Below are 27,947 nucleotides of genomic sequence, written 5' to 3'. Positions count from 1 at the left end.
GCATTAACACTTCTATTTAATTGCAAAAAGTAAAAACTTTTTTTATTCTTCTTACATACAAATCTCATTTATTTACACACTTTACAGGCTTTTTCCAAGTATTTACAAAGTTTGCAATATATTAAATTATGACCATCCATAAAATTCTGCATTAATTGCATATTTACATTCTTTTTTTTATCCACCACTGAATTTATAGTGTACAGAATTGAAACAGTCTTTATGCATATATAGCTTTACTTCCCAGCACCCCTGAGCCTTTATAATATGCCTCCCCTCCCTGTAGACAAAGAGATAACGCTAAAAATAAATCAACTGTCATTTGTTCGAATCTCCAAAGCAAAGGGAAAGACCAGCATCTCCCTTGTTTAACTCAGCAGGACAGTAAATCTATCCTTTACAAGAAGTAGTTTCCTGAAGAGAATATATAGCTCTAAATACAAAATTTACGAAGAGAAAGTTTGGTTTCCAGGAAGCGAGAGCTCTCCCTACGCTCCCTGCAGGGCCTGCCGAAACGGCCTCCTTGTTACCGCCCGACCCCAGAAAGTGCTCGGTTGGTTCCCCTGGGGGCCGTTGAGCTAAACGGGAGCCAAGGAGCCTGGACCGCTGAGCACGGGACTGGCAGATCCTGCAACTTTCACTCCCGGGAGCAGAGTTACTGACGTGAGCAGGAAGAATTTAAGCGCTTGCTCACCGACGGGTGATCGCCTTGCAGAGATGCGGGCACTGCCGCGGCACGCACCGCCAGCAACGTGCTCTCCTGCCCTCCACCTCCTCTCGCGCGGCGCGTTCTCACGCTGGGAGCGGGACTTGCTGCAAAAAGCCGGGCGAGACTTGCTGCTCGAAAGCCGGGGAGGCCAGCCACGGGAGGAGGGAGGTGCTCTGATCCAGCCCAGTCCCTTGCAGTAAAACCAACTTCTCTGCCAGACCATTACAGCGAGAGGACTAGCAGGAGAAGCTAAAGGCCCGAGACTCCAGGGAAACCCAATCCTAGAAAGCTCTCCCAGGTGTTGCAAAGGGAGCGTGAGGCTGCGATGGGCAGAGCTGCCTAGCGGGGATTTCTGTGTGCAATACCAATGAAAGAAATCAGTAGGAACTGGAAGCTTAGCTCCCACAGGGGATGCTGATTTCCTGGTACCAAAGTAAGCAGTAATACTCCTTTTTTCTGCCTTTCCAGTTACCCTGAGTTCAGGAGTCACCAAGAGCAATGGTCAATGACCTTTGCTTTTGGAAACCAGCTTTAGACCACAATCCTGCTATCCAAGTCTTGGGTGGCAGTCCATCTTTTCACATGGACAAGCAGAGAAATGACTCTTCCACCATCTCTGCCCACTAGGTTCTGGGCAGCACCAATTTCTGTGCCTCGCCATGTGATTTCTGAGCAGCTTTGCAGCCTCTGGGATGTCAGGTGAGCAGGAGCCTGTCTCCCAGCTCACAGGCAAAGAGCTCTGAAGCACCCAATAGATCTCAAAAGACAGGATGCACAGATTTAGTGGGCACCTCTTTGAGCTGGCCAGGGTGAGGGATTGTCTGAAACAACACATACACTTGGATACGCACAAGTGCCAAAGTGAAGCTAGAGGCAAGCGAGACAATGTGACACACACCGTCTGTGACTCATCTGATCATGTTTGTCACCATGATGCCTCGATAGCAGAGAAAACAGTCACATTCTCTCGATTTGGTTCAAATCTCATTGGATCACCAGGAGCTGGCTGGCTCTTCGGGGAAGAGTAACAGCCTCCTGTAGCCTTTGGAAAGGCTGAATGAAGCTGGAGCCCCAGATAAAGGCCCTCTGGGAGCAGGCAAGATGGCCAAGAGCTCACTTGCAGCCATTTGGCCACGATGTCAAACTTCTTTTTGCATTGCAAAATGCAAATGCAAAGCCCACATTGCAATGTGAAAGGCATTTGCACTACTTCTCTGGCAGCTGAAAACAGGAGCTGCTCCAGAAGCTGTGCTGCAGATTGGGGCTCTGCACTCAACAGCAGCTAGGGCCAAAATCGGCTCTTTATCAGCAGGAGAATTGCCCTCCTGTTTTAGTTTAGCAGCTAATTCCTTACAGCTTTTGGAAGAGGAAGAGAAAATATACTGGAAGTTTAAAAACAAATGATGTAAATTCCAAAGGGAGCAAGGTTGGGACATATGCAATGTATCGCCTAGACACAGATCTGGAAACTTATGCAGAAACCATAAAGTGCACTTGGAAAGCTGATCTGCAAACAGTCCAGATTCACCATCTTCTGTCCAACCAGCTGCAACGCTTTGAGCATGGGAGAAGCCATACGTGAGAGCACTTTTGCTAAGCGGGCACAAATTTGCCCTAGAGCCCTCCCCTCCCCAATCTAAACCGCAATTGCAAATAGATCGATTTCTTCTGCTTCTTCCCAAAGCAGCCAGACAGCCACAACGGCTTAAGCACGACTCACAAAATACAGGCATTTCACAGACGCTTGAGAATTGTCTCTGCAGCTCTTTTACAAGTTACATTCAAGGACACTTAGAAGTAACAGCATCACCAAACCACCCGCAATCTCCATAAGAATGGGTCCGGCAGGTTCTCTTGCATGCATCTCTGAGTGCTTTACAGAAATGGATCAGGTACAAAAACAGTAAGAGGTGAAGTAACCCTGTCGGCCTTTGAGTTCGACTTGAGAAGCTGCCAAAGTGTAAATAGCAACAGTCACCAACATAGGACCTAATCCTGCCATCACTGAACTCCCGACTTTCCATTAACTAAGATCCAATCCAGCTTTAAGAAGGGAGAGGGGGGTGGCGTGTGTGTCTTGGCATGCACAGGGTTGCATGTAGTGACACAAGTGTAAAACATACCCCAAGCACTAACTACACTAACAGAAATCTTATTAATCCAATTCCCTTTAATACTTTGCTACCAATTAAATCAGTCCTTTTCTGTTCTGAGAGAGTTAAACTCTCCCCCTTTGGTTCTATTAAATCTGGTGCATGTTTGTCCAGTTTCAAGGGCCAAACGTACAGACTGACACAGGTGCTGGGGTTGTTCTCATCACTTAACAGAAGAAACACAAGGGTTATGCATAGAAATGTTCGCAGTGTCAAGGCCTCAGACCAAACAGTTTGGAGCAGGAACCGTCCTCTGTCTTATCTTCGCACAGGAGCCAGACATGGTCATCCCATTCGGCAGCTTTTGCCAGACCGTACTAAGATTAATAAATAAGAATTTTGCTCCCATTCTTCTGGTCTTGCTCAAAAACAACCCTCCTCCCCTCCCCCCTCCCAAAAAAAAAAATTCCCATGCCTGGAGAGACATTTTTCCAATCTGTCATTTTAAATGTACGTAAAATATTTACAAAGGAAAAGGTTCTTGCTCCTGAGAACAGAATTAACTTGCTTTCAAACAAAACCCCTCCCAATTCCATATTAACAAGTGTGAGAGTATGTCCTGAACCCCAGCCCTGGCCTATGAGTTCAGCCTGACACATCTGTGAATGATCTTCTACAGCAGGAACAGACCCAAAGGATCAAACTTGGAAGGGACCGCAGCATCCGCAGCCTGCAAACACTGAAACCGAGCCTCTCTCAGGGCATTGGATAAAGCAGTGCTCAAGCAACAGGAAGCATGCGAAGGCAGCTTGGAAGGGACTCAGGAAAAACCAACGTTCATTCTGAAGACAGAGTTTCAGGTCTGGAAGGAGTCAGTGCAAAAAAGCCAGGGACAAGGAAGCTTTCAGGTGCTGCCGCAGGTACCCCGGGCAGGGAATGCAGTCAGCACCTCTCACAACAAGGAATATATGAAAATGGACAAGCAGCGCTGGTGCCTTAGGTGCACAATCAGATGATGAAACTTGTGGAGAGCTTCCCTGTACCTGGCCCTGTCTCCATCCGAAACTACTGCACTCTCAGCACCATGACCACTGAAACCTGCACCAGTATTTTTGTAGGAAAGGAGATGGGGGGAAAAAAGCACAGTTGCTATTTGACTCACCTACAACCTGCTGATAGAGTACCACAGAAGAGTGATCACAAGACACAAAGAGGCCTGAACAGCTTCATTTGGTAAAAGAACGATGCAGGGGGTGAGGATCTCTGCCCCTAGGCTGTAAGGCTCACCCCAGCCCCGGAGCACGGGGCTGAGATTGGCTTTGCGGGGCACACTGTTGAGGCACGTAGCTACGTATGCAACGGAGAGATGGGGTAGAGCTGGGACACATCACCGATTCATTCCCTTTACAGAGTTGGCCTGACAGACAGGCTCAAAGCCTCCTCCCCAGGAGGAAGGTACACAGAAGTGTCACACACCCCCTGTACCACCAACCCTCCCCGAAAGTTTCAGAAGTGCCATAATCCACAAAGGACACAAGGTGAATCTCATCCTGAGAAATCCCTCTGCTGCTCCTGGAAAAATCCTTAGCTGCAAACCCAGGGCTTACCTGAGGGGACAGGGAAGGACATAAGCAGCTCAAGCTTCTCCCAAAATACATCTGAGGAAAGGCAAAGAATTACCTCAAAGGTCAGGAAAACAGTCGCTTTTTAAACACTGTAAACATGCAGGGTGGCATAGCTGCCTGCCCCATTGCCCCGGCTCTATCGCTTTCAAGATGTTGCTTTGGCTGCAAAGCTGAAAGTCTTCTTGTCCTGGAAGCAGCTCCATTTTCCCTCCCCACTGTCCTTAGCTAGCAGCTCCATCACAAACGACCGCAGGCTCTGTCCCTTTGGCAGTGAAGCTCATCGTCCAGTAATCTGCGCTGGCATAACCTTTGGGAGATGCAATGAAGAGGCTGTATTAGGTGAATCCATCCCTAATGACTGCTCACGTTCCCCATGAGGTGATAGGTATACAGGAATTTTTTTGAAAAGACACAGCCCTCAGTGACATGTTGGTTTTGTAACACCCGGCAGAGCATTAATTGTCTCTCATGTAGACACTACTGCTCCATTTTAGGCACCTTTACACTGAGCATCTCATGGCAGCAGGTTGTTTGTGTTCCAGGCCACAAACTCCTGATCCAGAAGGATCACTCTTCTCTCCTGTTACAAAAGTGCTGAAGGCACACACCAATTTGGAGAGGTAATGGCACACACCACCTTCTTAGGTGTCAGATATAAGAGACTCAGCTGGAAGCAGTCTCCTGGCTCCAAATGACCTCCTGGACCCTGCATGTTGCAACACAGGTACTCACCAAAATCTCCAGCTTCCAGCTCCACCTTGAACATCTTGCAGTGTTCTCTACACTTGTCCAGAGGCACAACAGTCAGGGTGAGCTGTCCGCTTCCAACAGCAAACAGGCTGTGCAAACTGTAGCTCTAGGAGGAGAGGAGAATATTTCAGAGACCTTGCCAGCTTTTCTGGGGTCTGCTTGATCAAACAAGGGGCAAGTCACAGCCTTGCACGAGGTGAGACAGTGCAAACCACAGGTTTGCTACTTGCTCCCCCCTGTTACCAGTAGATCATGGCAAACTCTGGCTCAGCTGCATACAAGGGTTCTCCTCCCCTCTTTTGTCCCAAGCAATGCAGGCCCTCCACACCCAGAAAACCCACCAGAGAAGAAGGGAGGATACCAGGCTAGAAGCCCCCATGTCCCTGACACATCTCTGTGGTAGGTGTATCAGAATGGGTGAAACTTACTGCCAGGAGCAGCTCTCCTAATGTGCCTCTTAGGTGAATTGTGCCCAATTCCTCTTATGGGAGTGATGGACAGGAGACCATCCCCTCGCTAGTCACACAGCAAGGCCAGGACAGAAACGGGAACAGAGCTGAGATTCCCCACAGGCATTTCCCCATATATGAACCACTAAAAGAGGGTCTAACTGCCAAGGGAGCCAAGACACAATGCACCACCTGCACAGAACTAGGCATCTCACACTTCGTCCCTCCTCCCGAGTGGTACAGCAACCTTGAGATGCCACGTTACATAGGAATGGACTCAGCTGATATAATCCTGACAGGAGGGTTTGCTGCAAATCCCAGAAAGGCCTGGAGCTTCTGAGTGACAACTCACAGGCCCACAGACAGGGAGATAATGTCTCTGGGATGAACTTCTCACCTTATTCCCCAAATCTGGATCGCGGATGAGGAAGCAGCTCTCCAAGGACACCGACTTAGGAAAGGACAGCAAAGAGGAAGCAGGGAAAAATTCCTGCAGAATCCGAGTTTTATTCAGAGATTTGTTCCTTAAAAACAAAACACTAAATTAAAAAAGAGATCACATGATGATAATGCTTGTGTTTAAAAGGCTAGCCCTTTTCTGAAGGGGGAGACTGAAGCAGAGACTAGAGAAAGCATTTTGCTAACCGAGCATAAACATCAGTCCTGGGAGCAAAAATCAACTTCTTAGTTTCTAAACCTGGGCTCCTTCCTACCTTCCTCTTAGTACCTGCAGCATGACCACATAAACAGGGAACAAACAGATCACTATGGATACCCAAACAATTTCCTTCCCATCTTCCCTTAAAACAATCTGAATCATTGATCATATTCAACAATTACAAAAGTGCAGAGAGGTGGCATTGTACACAACAGTAACTGAAACCACGTGGCAAGGAGGGGGGAATCCAAGTCTATTCTCTAGGCCAGGGAATGTAACTGGAACAGGCAGGGTGGGGCTTGTTATTTTTACATTTCTGTTTAGTGGCTTAACATGATTAATAGTTCTGTACCATGATCATCCATCCACCAGCACTGTGGCTGAGAATCACCACAAGAACCATCTAAAGCATTAGCCAAAGTACTGACTCCATCATGCCTTTGGCCAAGTCGGGTTGCAATCCCTCTATCGTCAAGCAGGACACTGCTCCTTTGCTCTTATGAACGTGCCAGCGTGCCTGCTCCACACCAGGTGGCACCTTCCCGCATTACTTTTTCCAGTTACCCAAATGAGAAGAGTTTGCTAACGTGCTGGGTTCCTCTGCAGCCTTAGAGAGCTCTGAACTGTTCAAACATTTTGTAACCATAAAAAGTTTTAGTATGCTTAACAGAGGGCCAGGATTAAGATGGACTGTTTTTCCACCGTGACACCAAGCACAAATTGCAGGATCCTCTGGCCTTCTGTTACTTTTCAGTGTTTTGCAAAAGTCAAGATACTGCTTCTTGATCAAAGCTAATGGTAGATGATTTCCACTGAGCAGAGGTGATTAACCATGTTAGAAATGTAAACCATTTGCCATAGGCGATCAGACCACAACCCAGATGATCAGTGTATGGACTGAAGAGCAGGACCAAGCAGTCATTGGGATATTTTTGTCGTAAGGGGAGCAGCATACCAAGTCCCAACACACAACACATCATCTTTAGTTCAGAAGCCTTCCACTTGAATCCAGACAGTGCCAGCAGGTGGACAGAAGCCTGTAATCTGCTCCTTTTCCCTTTCCCTCCAGTTAAACTGCAACTTGCAAACTCCTGGTAATTCATACAGGCAAAGCCTGGGCATCCCTGCAGAAGGGAAGTGTACATCTGTCGCATGCTTTGTCTTTGACTCACCAGGGAAAGAAAAATGGGAAGCTCTGTCTTGGAAGGCAGCTCCACAGCTCAGCTGAATTTTCTTCTATTATAACCTCTGCCAGTGCTGGATCCTGGGACTGAAAATGCTTTAGCTCTTCATAAGAAAGATACTGCCCTGTCTTAAACAACAAAAGACAGAAGGATGAGAACTGTGCACCTGGGGTTTTTCCCCTCTCCCATTTCCACCCCACCAAAGAAGATCCAAGAGTGACAGCTATCTAGCTTAGTACACTTCTAACCACAGTGGTAATTAGCTACTGGAACAACTTGCTAAGGACGTGGTGAACTCTTCATCCCATAAATAGGGGCTGAACGCCTTCTCAGACATATGCTCTAGCTCAAACCACAGTCATGAGTTTGTCATTGAAAATACTGGGCAGAGTTCATTAGCTGGTGCTATGCAAGAGCTTGGACTAATCATCCAGCTTTACGAATCCATTACCTTGATTAGAAAAGGCTGAGACCTCTGGAGTTTTTCTGATATTTCTCCAAAGTCTGTCACTATCTGAAGGCTCTTCACAGCAGAACAGACTGTGCAGTTTGCAGGAAGTGTAGAACTGTTCTGTCTGCAACCTGCTGCCCACCAGTCCTGGCATTCTTGGTAGGAAACAAGAGAATCACATTTAATGAGACAGAAATTGAAATGGAAAGGAGACAGACTCTATGATTAACTCATTATCCCTAACACTAAACAGTGAGATTTCTTGTAGCTTCCCAGTTAAGTTATTCAAAAAGAACTATTGAGCAAGCTTCACTGGGGCAGGGAACTCATTAGAGAACATTTCTAGCACAGGCTGAAGATATTGGAGATACCGTTTCTGGGTTGTGAGAAGTGGGAGAGCTTTATGGAACTTCCATTTATCTGTATATATGAGGCACACAGGGCAAGTTACTCTTTCACTTTTAATCATAGGGTGGCAGTCACCATATATAGTGCAGTTAAATTGAAACAACTCCACAAGCAGAAGAGCAATCCAAATATGTTACCAAGGAGACACCCAGCAGGCAGAAGAAAGCACCAGGTTAAAACAGGCAACTTTAAAGCTGTAGTACTGGTGCCATGAACCCTGCTAAGACATCCCTCAAATCACTGCCCTCCCCTTGACTGCCTGTGTTAACTAAGAAAAAGACTCTGCCCTGGGCAAAACCCCAAAGCCCCGTAGACAGTTTCCAACACGCAGAGGCTGCTGGAGAACGTGGGGTTTCACCAAGATGTGCTGCTGATGTATTCACTCATTTCCTGTACTCGCTTGGAGATGAAATGGGGAGGAAGGTCCCAACATGAGGAAAAGCTTCCTAATATACAACTTATTAAGCTGATACGTAGCCCCACCCCCAACCACAGCTATATCTGTTTTAAGTTCCAAAAATCATTATACCACAGTCAGCTGAACTGGCCTACGCTGAACGCTGTACGCATTTACATCTTCAGAAATTAGATTTCTACGTGAAATAACTACTTGAGGCCTATATCCAGCCTCCCTCCTCCAAATTAGCAGCTCTCCCAGCACAAAAAGTTAAGTAAACATTAACAGGAGTGATTTGTTGCACCACTGAATGAACAGTCCAAGCGAAGATAATGCTGAATGCCCCACATATTTCTACGTTAAGGGATCCTCAGGAACAACCATCACACTGAGGGGACCCAGCTCTTATTTAACAGCAGCGACAGCCCTGGTTCAAAAGCCATATTTCTGCAGGGAGACCTTGAACTCGGACAGCGGCAGGAAACCCACCCAAACGCCTGATCTGCTGATCCGGGAGGGTGGGTTAGAAAAACCCAGGGTCCCAGACACACCTCACACGAGACGTGTCCAGAGATCTGGCCTCACGACAGGCCCACCCGGCTCGTCCAGTGCCAGCACATGTCAAAACAGCTCATGTCTCTTGGACGTCGCTGTAGACCACCCACTTGGGAAACGGAGCGGATGGGAAAGGGGAGAAAGAGGAGAAAGTGAAGCCTGTCTAAAAAAATGAAGTTGGGAAACAATGATGCACAGCAGCTTTTCAAGGGGGGAAAAAAAAACCTTCAGGCAGCCTGGGTGCCACTGCCCCAGTGGTTTCCATTTATAGCCACGCTAACGCTCGGTGCGTGGGTCACAGTTGACGAGCACCACTTAATAGGAAAGCATTTGTTTTATTTTTCCTTCCGACATCTGCAGCAGACAGTAATGGTATAGAGGATTAAGGTTCATTGGGAGATAACAACAAGGGAGCAGTTTAGGATTTATTTTGCTTTCCTCTCTCTGAATATCTCCAGTCAACTCCCAAATGCTGGATTTCCCACCCTACTGCTGGGATACAGACTGAAAAGGATCAGGATATAATTCCTAATCTTTCTGGAAGACATATCTACACTGTTTTCAGTGCAGGGGTAGAAAAGGCAAAACAAAGTGTAAAATTCTTATTGCAAGCAAAAGTCCCACTCCCATGAGAAACTGCTCCAACGTACTTTCCCTCCCTGCTCACAAGAGAAAAAAGAAAATCTTTGTTCCACTGGCTGTAGAAAGCTTCAATTTTACAACAACAAAAAACTCAACTCACAAAAAACAGCTGGTCAGTGACAGGAAACAAAAGGCTGAAAGATCTCACCAGAGGAAGGGCAGTCGCCATGAACGGAGAACAAGAAAACATATCTTATGGTCTGCCACGATACCGGGAGGAACATTACTATAATTTGTTTCTAGAGGAAAACTTAAGAAACCTCATCCCAGAGGGTTAAGTCCAGCTGTGGTCCTGAAATTTTCTCCCTGAGCTCAGGGCAGTAGCCCACAAAACTGGATGCTAATCAGCTTGACAGTATAGAGCTTGATTCCTCTTTTGAGCTGGTCTGGGATATTTGCATTCTCAATTGCTTGATTCAGGAGGTTATTTCTTTTCCCCATGAATAACCCAAGCGGAGCATGGTTGAGAAGCATTTCAAATGCTGCAAGTGGGGCTGTGGGATTTTTTTTTTTTTTTTTTTTTGTAATTAATCTTTTAGATTTATTGTTGAGGGTGTTAGTCTGTGCACCAGCATGCGTGTGACTGGCATGACAAGTATGGGCAGCGAGAAGGGCCTGCCCTTCCCTGGGAGGGAGGGAGAAGAGACCGTGCGTAGAGAAGAGGGCACGCAACTGCACACGGGGGACCGGCGCAGGAGTTTCACCAGGGATGCTTGTTCTCCCTTTCGATTACACTCCCTACATTCTTTTCAGATTATCACCCTGCCCAGACACCCTGGGGGATTGCTTTGGTTTAAGCCAAGCGCACTGTCTGCGCGCACGCACAGTCTGCATAGAGATTGAAAAGAAGGATGCACTCTTCATCTCAATGCAACCGTCACGTGCAACTGTCACACCACGGTCCTATCCAGTTGCATTCAAATGTTAAAGTGCTGGGCGTGTGCAATTATCCCTGCAGAGCTTGACTGCAGGAAAGCAGCTGTAATATTGACACGTACAACTAGCCATTACATGACAGAAGTGCAAGCCAGTCCCAACCAACTCCTCCTTCGTGCTTTTACTTTCACACCCTTCTTTGAGAAGCAGCCTTCAGCTTGTCAAGCAGAACCTTGCTTCCCTGTCTGTCATATCATTGAATATCTGTGTTTACACTTTGTTAGCTCTCCAGAACAAGAGTTGTCTTCTCCCCTGTGTCTGTATAGTTCCTAGCTACAGCCAGAGCTGAGGTCTTCCAGCTGCTAACGCAGCACAGATGAAGAGATAACAACTTTCCCTAAGCTGCATCTATGATTAAGGCTAAGAGTTTATGAGTGTACTTTCCACTATGCAGAAAAGTAATTGTCGAGTTACAATCATTTTAAAATGAGCACCCCGCCCTTCTTGGGATCTCCCAAGTTTCTTGGCTGTCCCTAGAACTACAGAGGGGCGCATGTGCGCACAGCCCCAGAGATGCTGGGTGTGGATGACCAAACTGGATGCTAAGAGATCATTGAAAAGATATGGTCCTGCTTCTGCCAGTTCCAGTGCAGCAATTAAACCCATGGAAACTTGCCCATATAGATCTGAGAGCAGGAGCTGGGCCTCAGCAACAGAGGGCTAAACATCCATCAGCCATCACAGCAGGTTCAAAGGAGAGCCAGCTAGCAGGGGGACTTTTTGCTCCAATGAGACACGGAGCCAAGGGCTGCCGCTGACCCTAATGAAGTGCTGAAAATGTTACGTTTGTGGAAACGGAGCCAGTTTGGAGCTCAGGCACCGCAGGATGTAAAACTTTATGCATGTAGAGCTGCAGGTGCTGAATGCAGCTCACCGACTCCCCTCCAAGCCTGTTTGCTCCCCAGCACTCAGGACCGTAAGGCTGAAGAAATCTTCCCCCAGGGCAAGTGACAGCTACATCACAGGAAAATCTGGTCCAGGGGAAAGGGGGACTCTTCCAGGTCTTCTGCACTGTTTGCTGCCACCGTCACCCACAATAAATGGAAGAAAGCTCCCCAGAAGGCTGTCGAACGCACTAAGCAGCTCCATGACCTGGATAAGTTGGTTCCAAATCCCTGATTCTTCCGAGGCTGACAATATTTCCCAATCCCAGCACATTACTCACTAGGGACCAGTCCTAGGAGTATTCAAGCAACTTCAGCAAGCCTGGGATGAATTCAGGGCTCTTGAGAAAGACAGTTCTGTGCATTGCGTATGCACAAGACATTTCTATACCCTCTCCTGCAGCTCCAATGCGCAAGCCTGGCTGCAAATGTTCATTAACATCCACAGTGCTTTTGGACCATCCCTCAGAGGATTCAAAGCACCATCGAAAACTACAAAAATACTAGCAATCAGGGTGGGTCATCAGGTAAATCTCAGAGCTCAGAAAAAGCATGACTAACTCCATATGAAACAATTCAAAGGTAAGTCAGGATGGGGGTGGACTCACCTGGGCCTAACCCAGTGACTCAACTGTGATGCTACATTGACAGCCACAGCCTCGTGTCTACGTGCTAGATGCAAAAATGAGAAGATGCTGATCTCTGCTCTTACAGTGTCTCCCCACAGCTGCACATCTATCAAAATCAGGAGCTTTTCAAAGCAAACCTGAACAGACCCCTTAAAAGAAGGGATCAATAAGACCTCAGCCTACCATCTGCTGTCTTTGACCATACTTTCTCCTTGGCAAAAAGGGACCATTACGGACATGTAACTGACAGCCTGCGGGCAGGCTGGAATACTCACCTCCTTCAGTCACTCTTGCAGCAAAAGGTTAACCACAGGCTGTTTCTTATAGCTGACACAGGGCAGAGCTTTTTAAAAGACATCTGAACCCACCTGTAAGATTCCAAGCGATGAAGAGCCCACAAAATCCTCAGGGCTCCAGTGTCCAATTACTATCTGTAATAGTGATCTACAGAAGGGCTGCAGCTTTTCCTCCATTTGGAAATATCTTGCTTCCAGATGCTGGATTTTATAATGCTGTTTTCCATTATTTTAAGGATAGGGATTTGCAAGGTCTAGCCCTTAACCTTGAAGTGAAGTTGCAGCTCATAACATACTGTTATTGCTTTGACAGCCAAAGAAGGCCATTTTTTTCTTGCTCCTGAGATATGACTAACCACTTGCCATGTTGGGACCTCTGCAGACTTAAAGATACTAGACTCCTCAACAAAATAGCTTGCTACTTGTACAGCTATGTCAATGCAGCAGGATATACTACTATATGCTTATCAACATATTCCTTCCCCTGGACTTTATAGAAAGATGAAGCAGTATTTTAAAAACTCAAAGGAATTTACAGACATTAACTGATGATTACAGCCTGTGACATGAGTAAATCTCATCATTCTTATTTTACAGATATAGAAATTAAGACCTATGCAGTTACTGTGCTGTGCAGTTCTGAGGGAAACATTGGCAGCACTTGGACCAAAAGCAACATTTCCCCAAAGCTCCATCTTCCTGAAGTTTTTCACCAGGCTAAAAATTTGATCATTTTAATGTCAAGTCAAAGTCAGACTAAACCAATGGGCTCCTGAGCAAGTCAGAAAGCAATCATAAGGAGCGCTTATTAATCACAGTGTGGAAGTCCTGTTTAAGGAATGCATCACAGTGGGGTTTTAAATACGGACTACAAGGAGGGTCCCTATTCAGTGCACTGACCCTCGCCGCCTCCTCATACTGGACATTTCTGTAGCTCTGAATACTCTGGACATATTTATGACTGGACAAGAAAGCACCTCCCAGTTTACTTCATAGCATTTTTAGGAAAAGCTAGCAACAAAATAACAACTACAACCCCCCCGCCCAAGAAACCCGGGTTTGTTCTAGGTAAAAAGTCAACAGTTCGAAGAAGAACTCATTCATTTCACTAATGGGTAACGGCTGGTCAAACAACCAAAGGATGATTAGTCAATCCCTAGCAAAGGACAAAAATGATTTTGATCAAGCGAGACGTTGTGAAATCAAGTCTGCTCAGCCTAGTTCAAGAGGAACTCGCAGTCCGCGTGGACAAAGGAGCACTGTTTCCAGGACAAACCTGCACTTTCCAACCTGCAAAACTGAAGACCTCCTAAGAAGTCCCCTCCAGCCTGTGTCTCTAGTTAGGTACTCAAGAAAGCAGTCTGTGCTGCTCTGACAGTGTCTGTGTGAGCAATTTGGCTCAGAGCAATAGCATAGTTTTGAAGCAAATTCCCCCCCAGTTGCTTCCACTCGCCTGACCGTAGTTTAAGTCCCTAAAAGGTTTGACATGCCTGTGCCACCAGTGAAAACAGGGCTCTGCTAGTCTACCAAATGCCTCTACAACAGGCTCTGTATGGCACAATCACTCTTTCCAAGGAAAGAAACCCGAACTGAGAGTTCACTTGCTCGGCAAACAAGGAAACAAGAAATCCTGAAGGCTTCAAAATGTAAAAGCAAAAGGAAGAGTTTTAGCATTCCAGATTCCCACAGTTATTTGAGTTAGTTTACTGTCAGCAAAGCCAAATAAACAATTCACTGGCTGAACGAAGGCCAAAGTAAAGCAGTATATGAAAACAGCTTGGCACCACCCTGCACTGCAAAGTCAGCCTTTTCTTTCCTCCCCATGAATGAGCCAACACACGTGTCTGTTGGTCAGTCTCAGGTTATATCACTAAAGGGCTGTTTACAAAAAGAAGAAAAAAAGATCAGATAAACTGGCAGCTGCATGGATGAGAGGGAGCCCTGCACAGAGCTGCAACCCACGTCATGCTCACATACACCTCAAAATGCTCCAGCCCCACAAATGGGTGCATGAGGACATGCACCAACACAAGAGCAAACTAGCCTGACCAGGCCAAAATGAATTTTGCTTAGGAACAAAGTGAAATCCTTTGCGAGCGAGTGGAGAGGGGCTGTGCTGAAGGCAGCAAAGAAAAGTAGCTTAGTGATCAGACCACTGAACTAGGCAAGTTAGAAGTCAGATTCTGCTTTATCCTTCCAAGCAGCCTTCTTGTGCAACCTTTCCAATCAGAGCTGGCCTGTGTGCACATGAGCATCAGTGAACCCAGGTAGGTCAGTACGGACTGCAAAACCCACCGGGAAAAGCCGACTAAATTCCTTGGTGCTCTAGCCCACACTGAGCTCTGAGCGGGGCTCAGGAAGCAGAGTCCACCCTCGTTCAGGAACACTGCCAGTTTAGGCATGTGTCCTCCCCTGCCATGTCAGTGTGTATAAGACAGACACGCTGTGCGCACCCTTCCTGCACAGAGCTGAGCCAAGGATAATGGGGGAGACGAGTGCGAGAAGTGGAGAGAAATCTGCCTGCAGCTGGCTCATCACGAGCTCCCTGCAAAGGGTTAAGTCCAGAAAGAAGCCAGAATCTGGCCAGGTGCCAACGCAAGCCTCAAGCTAAATTGAAGGTGGCCAGCCAAGAGGCAGAGGCTGCTGTTTTCTCCCAGCTGAGCAGCTCCAGAAAGCCAGCCTGCTGTGACCCATCCCCACAAATAGCTCTCAGATGCACCTGACAGGCCCTGCAATATGACGGGGACATGCCATTTACAAGGTGTTGCCTAAACACAGCTCCTCCAGCAAGGTTCATTTCTCTGCTTTTTAGCCCTTTTGGTCTACGCAAAAGGGAGTCTTTAACACAAGCAGTCTTCTCTGAGCCAGGGTAACCTATACAGGATCACTTTTCCACCACTGAGCTGCGCATACATGTGTGCACCTGATTTTTAGGGGTGCCAGCTATTGACCAAGTTGATTTTAAACTGTGCAAGAAGTATCTGGCCAGGACTGGGCCTCATTACTAGGAGCAAAGTTGGATTTGTCTTTTGGTCATTACAGGGGTTGTTGCCCAACCACATGAAGTTGCACGTTGTACCAACGAGAACCTGTTTGCCTGCCACTGCGCAAGCCTAACCTCACCACCCTTCTAGAAAGGGTCTGTAACTCTTTAGGTTTCTACGAAGAATCTAGAAGTTATACTTCCAGGGAGATACACTCACTGTGCTGTCCAGCTTAGCATGGGATCAGAGTAGGAGACAAAGCAAGGTCCACAGAGGATCTCTAGTTAAAGAGTTTGGTTCAGGAGACTGAGAGGGGGGCATGGATGAAATTTTCCTCACTATCTCACCAACTCAGAAATCCAGCCCAGAAGAGCCTCACCTGACAACATCCATCTTAAGTCGAGACAAGTCTAGCGAGACTCTGACTGTGACTCAGGAGCCCACGTCATGCAAGACAAGGTGCAGAAGCACTGCCTGACCCTCTCTGCAGAGGTTTCTGAGAGGCAAGGAGTGAACTGGCCATGGGCAGACACACAAGCTAATGTAAGAGGAACTTATGCTCTGCTTACCCATCTTGTTGCTGTATCTGCACGGTTGGCAAGGAACAGTTACCAACCAGTTGTCAAAGGGACATCTAAGTTCATATTTAGATATGAACAAAGCTATTAGGATGTCACAGTGCCATGAAGGGAAGAATCATAGATAAATACGTAGAGTGTCCACCATTATGGTTTTAAAACTTCCATTAGAAAAAGAGAAAACCCTTTTTCACATGGCCCCTGTTACCACAGGCTCCAAGTGCTCCACTATCCTTACATTTCTTCCTAATGCTTGCAGGGAGACAGAAGTGCTCTTACTCCTACTTTGCAGGTAGGGAGCAACAGAGGGAGTGATTTCTCTTTTCTGATAGGGACTGATATGGACAGAGAAACAAATCCAAGGCACACTGGCTCTACCTTCTCCTTGGAAGCACACTAGGAAGTCTTGTGTTAACCCACGTGCCCATTCAAAATTCCCTGTTTCTTAAAACAGCTACAGCCCTAGCTAAGTCCAGAGGCCTGTGAACCCATCACCTCCCCGGGCATGGGTGCTACCTAATGTGCCAAGCTATCCAGCCTACGTAAAACGTGCTCACGCAGTGAGAGGCGTTTTCCCCTACCCAGAGCAGGCACCGTGACCCGCGCTGGGGCTTTCACAAGCTCTGCATAAACACAAGCTCAGGAAGAGCAAATGCAAACCACATTTCCACAGAACTTTTCCCCAACCAAAGGGACCTTGGTTCCCAGTTCTGGGAAAACAGCTGAAAAAGAGGCACAGGGGCCAAACCCAAGGTTCTAACAGACAGCTTTGAAGAAACAAGGGGTGGAAACATTAGTTTTAATATGGGAATTGATCTGGAGGAGAAAGCAGGCAAGCAACAGAAGAGAAAGAGAGGCAAAAAGGAAATTTACTTTGGATGTGATCCTACAAACCTAACGCCAGAGATGTAACTCCCCCCTCTGCACAAACCGCTCTTCACCTCAGCTGGGCCGCAATGGCTCAAAGGTCCTCCCACAGCCACAGACATACAGGCAACCCTTGTCATCCGCAACAGGGCTCTTGGGGTGGGAGGGACTAGGAGGAAGGTGAGGGAGAAGGCAGGACCCTCTGAGCTGGAGGGAGAGGAAGCAATATCCTGCATCCCTGCTCCTCTCGGAGCCTTGTCGCCACTCGAACCCACGCTGCCTCTCAGAGAACCCAGGCGTTCAAGGGTCTCCTTGTTCTGCCCCACAACCTGGCCGCTCAGCCCACGTCTGGCAGGGCAACAGGCTCCAACCTTGGAGACAAAACTGCCCCAAACCCACTACTGCCAGAACGGCTCACGAGAGACAGCTCAGCCCCAAACCGCAGCCCCGGGCAGCCGGGCTGTCCCTGCCTGCCCCAGACACCTCGGGTCCAGAGGAAGTGAAACGGACCACCCACGTGCCCATGCTCACCACGGCCGCGCTTTGTCCACACCACTTTGGGCTGTGCGGACAGGGGAAGTCTGCCAGCACTGCCGGTGGGCCGAGAAACCTCCAAACAGCTAACAGGTGGCTTTCAACATGAGCAGCCCGAGCTGGATTTGAACGGGTGCCCAAGCACAAAAAACTCCACGTTTCATCCTCAGCCCCCTCAAAAAATTAATCTACCACTTATATGGAGAAAGGAAGAGGAGTCTGTATGCCGATTCCCTTGGTTAGTGTCTTCCTCTGCTGCTCTGTCTCCCTGCATGGTTTCTTCTCCTATGCAGGCACGCACTGGAGAATGCTAGACCTGCTTACAAGACATCCCAGCTTATGTTCACAGCAACAAACAAGAGGACAGACGTAGCGTTACCCTTTCCCTTCAGGAGACCATAAGGCCAAAACAAAGGGCAAAACGTCACATCATGCAAAGGAAGTGCTGAAAGAGAGCCTGAGAGACCACCCAGCCCAGCATCACACCATTCGCTCTTACTCATCCCTACTCATCCCTGTTTTTTTACCAGGGCCCATTCAGCAAAAAGCAGCCAAGTGACACCAGCGCTGCTGGGCCGGCCAGACGCTGGGACAGCCCCAGCGAGCTGCAGCTGCCCGCTGGGAAGCCAGGACACAAGGGATTCCCACAGGAATCCAGCCAAGGTTCAGCCTGGGTGCTGCACTCTCCCATTCAAATACCCATGGTCTAGTCCAGTTCCTTTTGCTGAGGCAAGATGAAAGTTAGCCGAGCCATCCCTAGCATATTTGTTAATTGGGGCATGCTGTAATTTTCACCTAACAACCTAACACATCGCAAAAGCAGAGAGGGAACAGCCTCATCCCATCTGTACCTCCCTCCTACCCCCAGATCTGGCTTTCTGCCCAACCATATTGCTAATCACTTCAGGAGATTTCCAGGAACTATGGAGGCATAAAGGATTTTATGTGCATTTAACAACAACCTCACATCCTGCCTTCCCAGAAGCCCTGGTTTTCCCTTGCTCTCTTTGGATATTTCTCTATCTCCTCCCCATTCAGCCGGTTTTCACATCAGTAGCCATCGCCTGCTTATCTTCACAGCAAGATGCTCGTGACTTTCAGGACTGGAACTAGGGCAGCCCCTGTCCTAGAAACCTTTGGTGTCCCAAGGAACCCCACTGGACTCTCCACATCCAAGCTGACCCTGTACAAACACACTGTGGCATTTGAAGGAAGAATCTGTCAGTGCTTTCTGAACAAAATTACATCAAACAAACAAGATCATACAAGCTTCTGTTGGTTTCCATCTCGATACAGAAGCAGAGAGGTCTTCACAGACTAGTGCCAGCACTGAGATGCATGCATGAGATAAGAAGGCTGCTAATGTCAAGCGGGTATCAGAGCCATCTCTTCACCTTTGTTTTTTTCTCCCTGTGGGAGATCCCAATTTACAAGGAAGGAAAGGAACAATGGGGGATACCCTGGCCCACCCATATGAACTTGAATCAACAGACAGTCATACATGTCAGCGGAAGAGAGGGAGACACACACAGAAAATGCAGAATGGTGCTGGCGTTTCTGGGCGACCTTTTTAGCTATGGCAGGAAGGTCAGAGCCAGAACAGAGAACTCTGACACAATGAGCCGCCGAAGCTAAATATAAACCAGCCAAGGGCACGGATACAAGAGTTTGTTTTTACAGGGAGCCAACAGACGATCAACATTGTGCCACTTCCCTGCTCAAAATAATTCACGGCTTTATCATTGCTGACAGTCTTTGTATTTTATCACAGAGGCAGAGCCCATACTTACGCCCATTTGCCAGTCTAAGTCAGTGGAAACGATTAACTAGGAATGGGAAACACTCAGACCTTTCCATTTCTATTATACCAGCCTCGGAACATCTATTATCTTCATCTCCCATGATGGGACCACGTAATTAGGGAACCAGTTATCGAGTTGCCTCACACACACATTACCCTTAATGTTACTTTAACTGCTACAAACACTGTAGCCAATTTTTCAGTATGCCACTTGGCAAAAACTGCTTTTCCTTAAACCCAGGTCATGTGTTGCCATTTCTACACTTTGTTCACAAGTACCAAGATTTGGTTGACAAACTGTTTCTGCTTGCTTACTCAGGAAAAAAACGTCTTTTACCCAGTACGCCTATCTCTACAGTACCGAGAACCTCACTGAGATTTTTTAGAGAAAGGGCGGCTTTGGGGAAAGAAAAAACACTGAGGTGTTAAAAACAAGGAAAAGAGAACAGGCAAGAAGAAAATGATGAAGTTGGAAAGAAAAAATACTACAGTCCCAAGCAATAGCTGGGAAATTGCTCTTGCTAAAATACAGGATGCTATTTTTAACTACAGTGGTAAGAAAAAACAAAAACATGGTGTTGTGCCAGTAACACATTTGTTAGTTTGGTGCCCAGGGAGACACTCAAATGATTTGCATGGCTGGTATTTAACCTGGTATTTCTTGCTGTGCTTATGTTACAGCAGAGAAATCATTTCCTTACTCTCGAGCATGTACTTCTTGGCAATAGGCAAAGAGAGCAGCCGGATGTGACCGATGAGGGAGCCCCAGGCATGGGCTCTGGAGAGCGGAGCTTCAGGCGGCAATGGGCTGTATGGCTGGATCACGAAGTAAACTGTTAGCAAGACCAGTCCCAGCGTGAGCAGGCCCTGCGAGAGAAGACAGGCACGTAATTAATTACGCTGCAGTGAGCTGTTGTGTCTTCAGAAGAGAACATATCTTCTGGCTGGTATCAGGGAGCTGTGACTGTGCACTATCAGATGAACATTTGAACTTTTGCTGTGGCTCCTCATTCAACTGCAACGCTATTTACACACCCAGAGAGCTGTCACTCGCTTCCACTGCTAGGGCTGTCCAAGGATGAAATTAATTAAGTTTCAAAACCAACCCCCCCCAAACTCTGAATACATATATTTTAGCCTCACTAATAAGCTGGCACCAGAGCAATGAGAAACATCTACAGACAGTTCAGATTCCTCCCACCTAAACAAATAAAAGCTTGTACTTCCACCATACCTATTACACAAGGTTTTATGGGCATTTTGCAGAAATCAGTCAAGCTTCAAAACACTTTGGCAGAGTTGGCACCAGTTCCCTCCCTCATACCAGAATCCCAAATAAGCCTTAAAGAAATGACATGATGCATTTTTCCCCCTGGTCAAAGTCTAAATGAATCAGCAGCAAAAACAAGAACAGAAGCTCCAAGAAACTGGAAATTCCGACTTCCAGTTTCCTGTTCTCCTGCCTCGTTATACAGCATTTATAGGATGGGGGAAAAGACATCTTGAATTCCTTTCTAAGTGGAAACTATTTTGATGACTGAGCTGTAAAGAAGACATTACAACATTACCGAATATTATCTTCATGGTAATTTTTTCATCCTGTAGCAAATATCTCCAAATCACCTAACAAAACAGCATCCTTTTACCCACTTCGTAATACTCTGTATAGCATCTTAGAGTTAATGTTCTCAAAAGATTTTTCCATCATCAAATTTCATGGCAGTAGGCCCATTTTATAGACTAGAGGCAGAATAAAGACAGGTGGAAGCTTGTGACAGGATCAGAAACAGAACTTCGATCTCTCGATTACCCAACCCTGAACTTTAAGACTCTCCTTCCTTCCTCACATTTCCACCGAAGGTGCTGACACTGGAAATCTTTGCCTGAAGAATCAAGCCAAAGGCCTCATTCTTTAACAACTTAAGGAGCAGGGGGTGTTGACATGTTCAACTTTCAACACACACGAGCAATTCCAAGCCTCGGTCAGCCTTCCTTCTGTTTTCAAACCAGCTCATGGGAGGAAGGAGGTAAGCTACACTTAATGGCTTTTTAAAAATACAACTCAGAAAAATTCATCAAGAAAATGCAAAGGGAAATAAAAGGCTCTGGTGCAAAAGAAGTTCTTCAGACCCTCAAATGGTCCCTGCTTGCACAAAAGACATCTTACCTTGTAGAGAGCCACTAAGATAGGGTACCGTGGAGGTCCCCTTTGGGGTTCGTTTCTTTCCAAGAGCTGCTTGACAAATTTCTCAATGGCTTTTTCTGACATCCCACACTGGTGGCCAGTCTGCCGCACCAGATCAATTGTCTCTGATAGCTTGTCATAAATGCTGAGTTCATTGGTCGAAAGCTCCATGGCCTCTGATGAAAAATCCCTGCAGAGAGATTCAACACGTCAACAGAAAACACACCGCAGCCATACAGCTCAACACCAAGATGTGCAAAGAAATCACAAGAACATTGTTCTGTCTGAGCGAGAAGAAAGGCTTCTCTGGAGCAAACCTGTCTGCAGCCAAAGACACAAGAGTTAGCTGAGCCCTAAACAGCCTCTGCTGGTTCAGCATCTCCCAGGGACCAAAAGCAGCAACGAAATTTACTGATAAGAGAAAGAAGTTGCTGAGATTCTCGGCTCACAAATGAACAAAGCTTCCCTGAAATCAATGAAACCCCATTTCTTCATTTTTTCCTAATGAGTCTGAACCATGATGTGGTTCCTCACCAAGTACAAGGGCCAGCAATGCAAAACTGACCATCATACCCAGCAGCCAAGCCAAGCACTCCTGCACTATAATTTTTAGTCACTTACTTTAACGCAGATTTTTTTTTCTGATTAAATCCCCGTTAACCATAAGAATAGGACAGAGAAATAGACAGTATGTGTGGGGCAAAGTTCAAGATTTTACAATATATTTAAGTTTTTGCAACAAAATGTCCAGGCCAACTGATTATTGAGTAACAGTAATGTGATAGTGGCATGCTCTGCAGGCAAGAAAAACTCTTACAGTCAAGTTCCTCCAAAAATCTGCCTTCAGGTCATTCACATAGGGAAATGCTGCGTAACTAAGTACTGCAGGAAGAATTGCATTGCTAACTTCTAGACAGAGGCAAAATGGCATTTGATACCAAATTATTTCCCACCACGAAATTGCAACAGCGACGCTCGTAAGAATATACCTATGAGCAAAAAACATAAAGGTGCCATAAAAGAAATGTATTTCTCTCGCACTCCCCCTGTCTGTCACAAGGGCAGAAGCTTGCAATACCAAGAGCAGCAGCTGGGCTGAAGAAAAGATAGAAAGAAGCAGTCGGACAAGTTAATAGCTGGAAATATGAGAATGCCATTGCTAGAGAGACATTTAGCCTTGGCAAAACAGTACCAAGGGAAAGAGAGCACCTGTGAGGTCTCGTGTTGCCTCTTGTTTCTGAGCTGGGAAAATTCTAACCTGGATCAAACTGGGACAGCCAGACTCCTTCTGGAGAGACACAATTTAGCAATGCATTGCCCAAGCACAGGCTGAGGCCCATCACATAAAAACCCAAGACGTGGGACTGATACCTCCAGCTTGCAGCTGAAAATGGAAATCAGGCCCCTGTCTCCCTTTTGCTCCAAGTACCACCTGACATGAGAAAAGGACAGCTTGTGAACACAGCACACGGCTTGACCCAGTTCAACACCTTGCTCTGCTCAGTCTGTTGCCTCACTGTAAGAAGAGTTTAACTATTTAAACAAGTCTTCTCTGCATGCACCTCTCAGCATAGCCTGAGCACAGATCAGTTTTGCTCACTTGAGAACAAGCTGACAGAAACTGGGTAGTATGCTATTTAAGCTCAGATTTGCTCAGCTGTAACTCATTCTAGCTATTACCACAGGACAAATCAGCCAACACTATATAGATATATAGATATATATAAATCAGATTCTCCTGTTAGGCAACCAAATGTGAAATCTGATTTGCCTTTGAACGACTGCACTGAGAGTTCTCACCCTAAAGTGGGCTTCCACAACAAACTAGAACTCAAGCAACGGCATTTCTAATCTCTTTTTCTGCAGTGCTAGGGTGCAGTTTCAGAAGCAACTTTTCCACAGGACTACCAGCTTCAGCAATTGCTTCCTTTTCCCCAACTCCCTTCCGCTTCCCCAGCATCGACTCCCTGTTCTGTTCTTGCACATTTGTTTATGTGGTCACATGGTGAATCAGATCAGGAAAATTATCTGGCTGAAAAATAACCCCTATTTGTTTAGGCAGCAACTGCTTAAGCATCCAGCTCAAGCAGTTAATGTCAGATGTTACATTAACATTAGTGTCAAATATCTAACCACAGCTGTAGAAACACCAAAAGAGTAAAACGTCAAATTAAAACCTAACCCCAAACACACAATGAGAACACGCTGCACTACATTGCTGGGTTAATTAGTCTCTGGCCCTGTTCTGCCACCATTCCCTGCATTCTCCGCAAATATTTGTCCCAGATCTTACCACCAGCGCAGGCTCACGGGCTAGCAAGCTGTCCAAAAGCAGGTTTTATCAATATCTTGTTATGGATTACAAGCTCTCCAAGGTAGGGAACTTTTCTTCTGATCCGCAAAGCACCTGGCATGCGCTCGGCTCTATAAAAACAGTACGCTGCTTTACTAACTCTTTCATTTATGTAATAACCTGATTCATAAAATAAGCAAGAGCCAGCACATCTGCAGGATATTAAATGCCTTTTTCTTTTTCAGCTTTTATGATTACTCTAGTTGTCTTGACACTGCAAGACCACTACAGTAAATGGTCTAAAGGGTTATCTAGCTTCCTCTAGCTCCCGTGTGCCAAAGTTCAAGCCTGTGAGCCTCTCCCATACAGAACTGCAGCAGATTCGGCAAGCTTTCTCTGCTTGTGAGGCTTACAGGATCTGCCTGGAACCACTTAGAACAATTATCCTTACAGAAATGCTGTCAAACAAGGCAATTTCCCCTTTTCCGAATAGCAGAAGCTCCCCACGGCCATAAAACGCAGAGATGCAGCTTCGTTCTCCCCACCTCTCCATTTGTATTCAACTCTGAGCAAACATGTTTGAAGATAACCCCTGCAAGTCGCAGACAGACATTAAAAAAACCCCCGCTGCCGTTCCTCGACAAATTCAACAGCAAGCCATGTCCTCAGCCAGGAAATAAAGTGTTTTTCTAAGACATTGTTTTGAGAACAGATGAGGCCTTAAAAAAATAACAATCCATTACTTCCCTTCCTATCAGCACAATACAACTGACAAAATAACAACAGGCTACTGCATGGACTTAGCTGCTAGTAGCGACTAAGTCTTACTGCTTTTACGCAGCAACATCTCAAAAATGGGCCTTTTCACCTGGCGAACCAATATGCTTAGCGCTATATATATATATATATATTCTTTTTTTTAACTCCAGCATCCCAAGAAGAATAAGCAGCGCTGCCTGCTGGGTTTCCGTCCGAGCGCCCCACGCTACCAACTTCAGGCACATCTTTACGGAGCACACGCTCCGCGTACGGAGCGCGCACCTCAGTATTTGGGCCGAGGCTTTGAAAAAGCCAAATATTCGGAGAGAAACGCGCTAGAGGAGGCTTTACGGGGGCAACCTGGTCCACGTTGCTGATGCCGCGCCGTTGAACCTGAGACAGCAGTTTAAGAAAAAAAAAAGGCTCTCGGCTGCTTTGGCACCCTTGGTGCTGCCTGCTTGGCAGCGGGGGGGCGGCGCAGGTCGTGCCCCCCCCCCTCGGCCCGGGTGCCCCCGGCCAGGCCTGCCCGGCTCTGCGGGAACAGGCCCCGCTCGGCGCCGAGCTGCAAAACCCTCCAGAAAGGGGCCTAAACCCCGCCGCCCCCCTCATTTATTTCCAAGGCAGGGTATCGCCATCCAGGCCGGCCTGGCAGAACCCCCCCCAAACCTGGGTGCCCCCCCCCCCCAAAAAAACCTCGGTACCCCCCCAAACCTGGGTGTTCCCCCCAAACCCGGTACCCTCCTCTAATATCTGGGCGCCCTCCCAAATTTGGGCGCCCCCCCCCCCAAAACCTGGGCGCCCGGCGAGGGCCACGCCGACACCCCAGGCCTGGGGGCGCCCCACAAGCCCCCCCGGGGCCTCCGCAGCCGCCAGGGGCTGGGGGCCGCGGGCAGGCGCGGGCCGGGGGCCCGGTGCCTTGGGGGCCCCCCCCGCGCCCCGCTGCGCCTCCCGCCGCCTCCCCCCCCCCCCGGCCTCACCCCGGCACCGCCCGGCGGCTGCCCCGCTCCGCCGCCCGGCTCCGGGCTCCTCCCGCCCGCGATGGAGGCGGGCCGCGGGGGGCCGCGGGGCCGGGCCGCGCCGCCGCTTCCTGCTTCCGGCCCGGCCCGGCCCGGCCCGGCCCGTCGGAGCCCGGCTGCCCCCCGCCGCCCCCCCCCCCCCCCCCCCCGCCGCTGCGGAGCCCCCCGGGCCGCGGCCTCCCTCAGCGCCCGCCTGCGACTCCCCCCGCGGCCGCGACACCCCCGAGACCCCCCTAAACACCCGCCAGGACCCCTGACACCCCCGAGACCCCTCCTGGCACCTGCCTGGGCCCCTGACACCCCCGAGACACCCCTAAACACCTGCCTGGGCCCCTGACACCCCTGAGACCCCCCTAAGCACCCGTCCAGGCCCCTGACACCCCCAAGACCCCTCCTGGCACCTGCCTGGGCCCCTGACACCCCCGCGATACCCCTAAACACCCGCCCGGGCCCCTGACCCCCCCAAGACCCCCCTAAACAGCCGCCTGGGCCCCTGACATCCCCGAGACCCCCCCCCAGCACCTGCCTGGGCCCCTGACACACCCAAGATACCCCTAAACACCTGCCCAGGCCCACGACACCCCCGAGACCCCCCTGGTACCTGCCTGGGCCCCTGACACCCCTGAGGCCCCCCTAAACACCCGCCAGGGCCCCTGACACCCCCGAGACCCTCCTGGCACCTGCCTGGGCCCCTGACACCCCTGAGACCCCCCTAAACACCCGCCAGGGCCCCTGACACCCCCGAGACCCTCCTGGCACCTGCCTGGGCCCCTGACATCCCTGAGACCCCCCTAAACACCCGCCAGGGCCCCTGACACCCCCGAGACCCTCCTGGCACCTGCCTGGGCCCCTGACACCCCTGAGACCCCCCTAAACACCCGCCAGGGCCCCTGACACCCCCGAGACCCTCCTGGCACCTGCCTGGGCCCCTGACATCCCTGAGACCCCCCTAAACACCCGCCAGGGCCCCTGACACCCCCGAGACCCTCCTGGCACCTGCCTGGGCCCCTGACACACCCGAGACCCCCCTAAACACCTGCCCGGGCCCCTGAGCCCCCCCAAGACCCCCCTAAACAGCCGCCTGGGCCCCTGACACCCCCGAGACCCCCCCCCGGCACCTGCCTGGGCCCCTGACACCCCTGAGACCCCCCTAAACACCTGCCCGGGCCCCTGACCCCCCCGAGACCCCCCTAAACAGCCCTCTAGGCCCCTGACACCCCTGAGACTCCCCGAGACCCCCCTAAGCACCTGCCCGGGCCCCTGACACCCCTGAGACCCCCCCTGGCACCTGCCTGGGCCCCTGACACCCCGAGATACCCCTAATCACCTTCCCGGGCTCCCGACACCCCCAAGGCCCCCTCCAGCACCTGCCTGGGCCCACGACATCCCCAAGACTCCCCTCCCCGAGACCCCCCGGGCCCATGACACCCCCAAGACCCCCCTCCGGGACCCGCTCGGGGCTGTGACACCCCTGAGACCCCTGTCCAATACCCACCTGGGCACCTGACTCCCCCGAGACCCCCCCCCCAGCACCTGTCCAGGCCCCTGACACCCCTGAACCCCCCCAAAGCACCCGCTCGAGTCCAGAGCCCACCCGCCCGAGCCTCCGGCACCCCTGGGACATCCCTCGGCGCCCACCTGCAACCAGAGCACCCTTGGGACCCCTCCAGGACCCCCCCCGAGGCCACCTCCAGCCCCCCTCGGAAACCACAGGGACCCCAAGGCCTTTCATACCCGGAGCCCACAGCACCCACCTGAGCACCCCTAAGACCCTCTGCGGCCCGCCAGCCCCCACGGCGTCCCCAGGACCCTGCTAAACCCCACCAACCCCTTCGCTGCCCCTTACCCTCCTTCGGCTGCCGGGACGCGGCTCCGGAGAGGAGCGGCGAACGCGTGCCGGGCGGCTGGCGCTGCTCGAACGCGGCGTCTGGGAGAAGGGCGCCTCTTAACCCTGGCCGGGGTCACAGAAAGCAGCGACTATCTTTAAAAGGGTGGGAAAGGCTCCCAGAGGCAGAGCGCTGGGACACGGCACGAGCCGAGCTCCCCTGAGCCGCCGCCGGCAGCGCTAAAAGTTTGGGGAAAAAGCGGGAGCGGGCGGTCGGAGCCTCACCCCGATTTCAGAGGTGGGTTTCGGTCCTTGGTCACGGCTAAATGCGTTTTCGCAAGCATCTCTCCGTTGCAGCTGGGATGAGGCTGGCTGTTTTCGCTGTCTGTGCGACTCGCCGGTCCCCTTTCCAATCTTGTTTAAGTTCTCGGCCTCAACA

General features: G+C 49.3%; 1 protein-coding gene across 3 annotated transcripts; it reads right to left on the bottom strand.

The window, feature by feature from the left end:
- Window positions 1-55: 55 nt before the first annotated feature.
- On the bottom strand, window positions 56-27,853 carry C25H6orf89 (chromosome 25 C6orf89 homolog). Of its 3 annotated transcripts, none has more exons than XM_013946635.2 (8): window positions 27,794-27,853; window positions 21,598-21,805; window positions 20,132-20,297; window positions 7,920-8,074; window positions 7,457-7,596; window positions 6,024-6,150; window positions 5,160-5,283; window positions 56-4,734 (listed from the first exon to the last, which is right to left on the bottom strand). In XM_013946635.2, the coding sequence occupies exons 1-8, from the start codon at window positions 27,850-27,852 to the stop codon at window positions 4,649-4,651; spliced, it is 1,065 nt and encodes a 354-aa protein (XP_013802089.1). In that variant the 5' UTR covers window position 27,853; the 3' UTR covers window positions 56-4,648. The 3 variants fall into 3 exon arrangements, with proteins under 3 accessions (XP_013802089.1, XP_067166770.1, XP_067166771.1); XM_067310669.1 differs by lacking the exon at window positions 27,794-27,853 and adding an exon at window positions 25,645-25,691; XM_067310670.1 differs by lacking the exon at window positions 27,794-27,853 and adding an exon at window positions 24,950-24,956.
- Between the last annotated feature and the right edge of the window lie 94 nt (window positions 27,854-27,947).

This window comes from Apteryx mantelli, chromosome 25 (genome assembly GCF_036417845.1).
Source record: "Apteryx mantelli isolate bAptMan1 chromosome 25, bAptMan1.hap1, whole genome shotgun sequence".
In the NCBI taxonomy this organism is placed as follows: Eukaryota; Metazoa; Chordata; class Aves; order Apterygiformes; family Apterygidae; genus Apteryx; species Apteryx mantelli.
This window is presented reverse-complemented; position numbering and strand designations above follow the sequence as displayed.

Excerpts from the sequence above, each read along its gene's own strand:
- C25H6orf89 (XM_013946635.2), bottom strand. The coding sequence starts at position 27,852 with ATGCTTGCGAAAACGCATTTAGCCGTGACCAAGGACCGAAACCCACCT. Across the intron at positions 20,298-21,597 it reads TCTTAGTGGCTCTCTACAAG|GGCCTGCTCACGCTGGGACT; the intron begins GTAAGATGTCTT and ends CTTCTCTCGCAG. Across the intron at positions 8,075-20,131 it reads CAAGAAGTACATGCTCGAGA|AATGCCAGGACTGGTGGGCA; the intron begins GTAAGGAAATGA and ends TTTCCTACCAAG.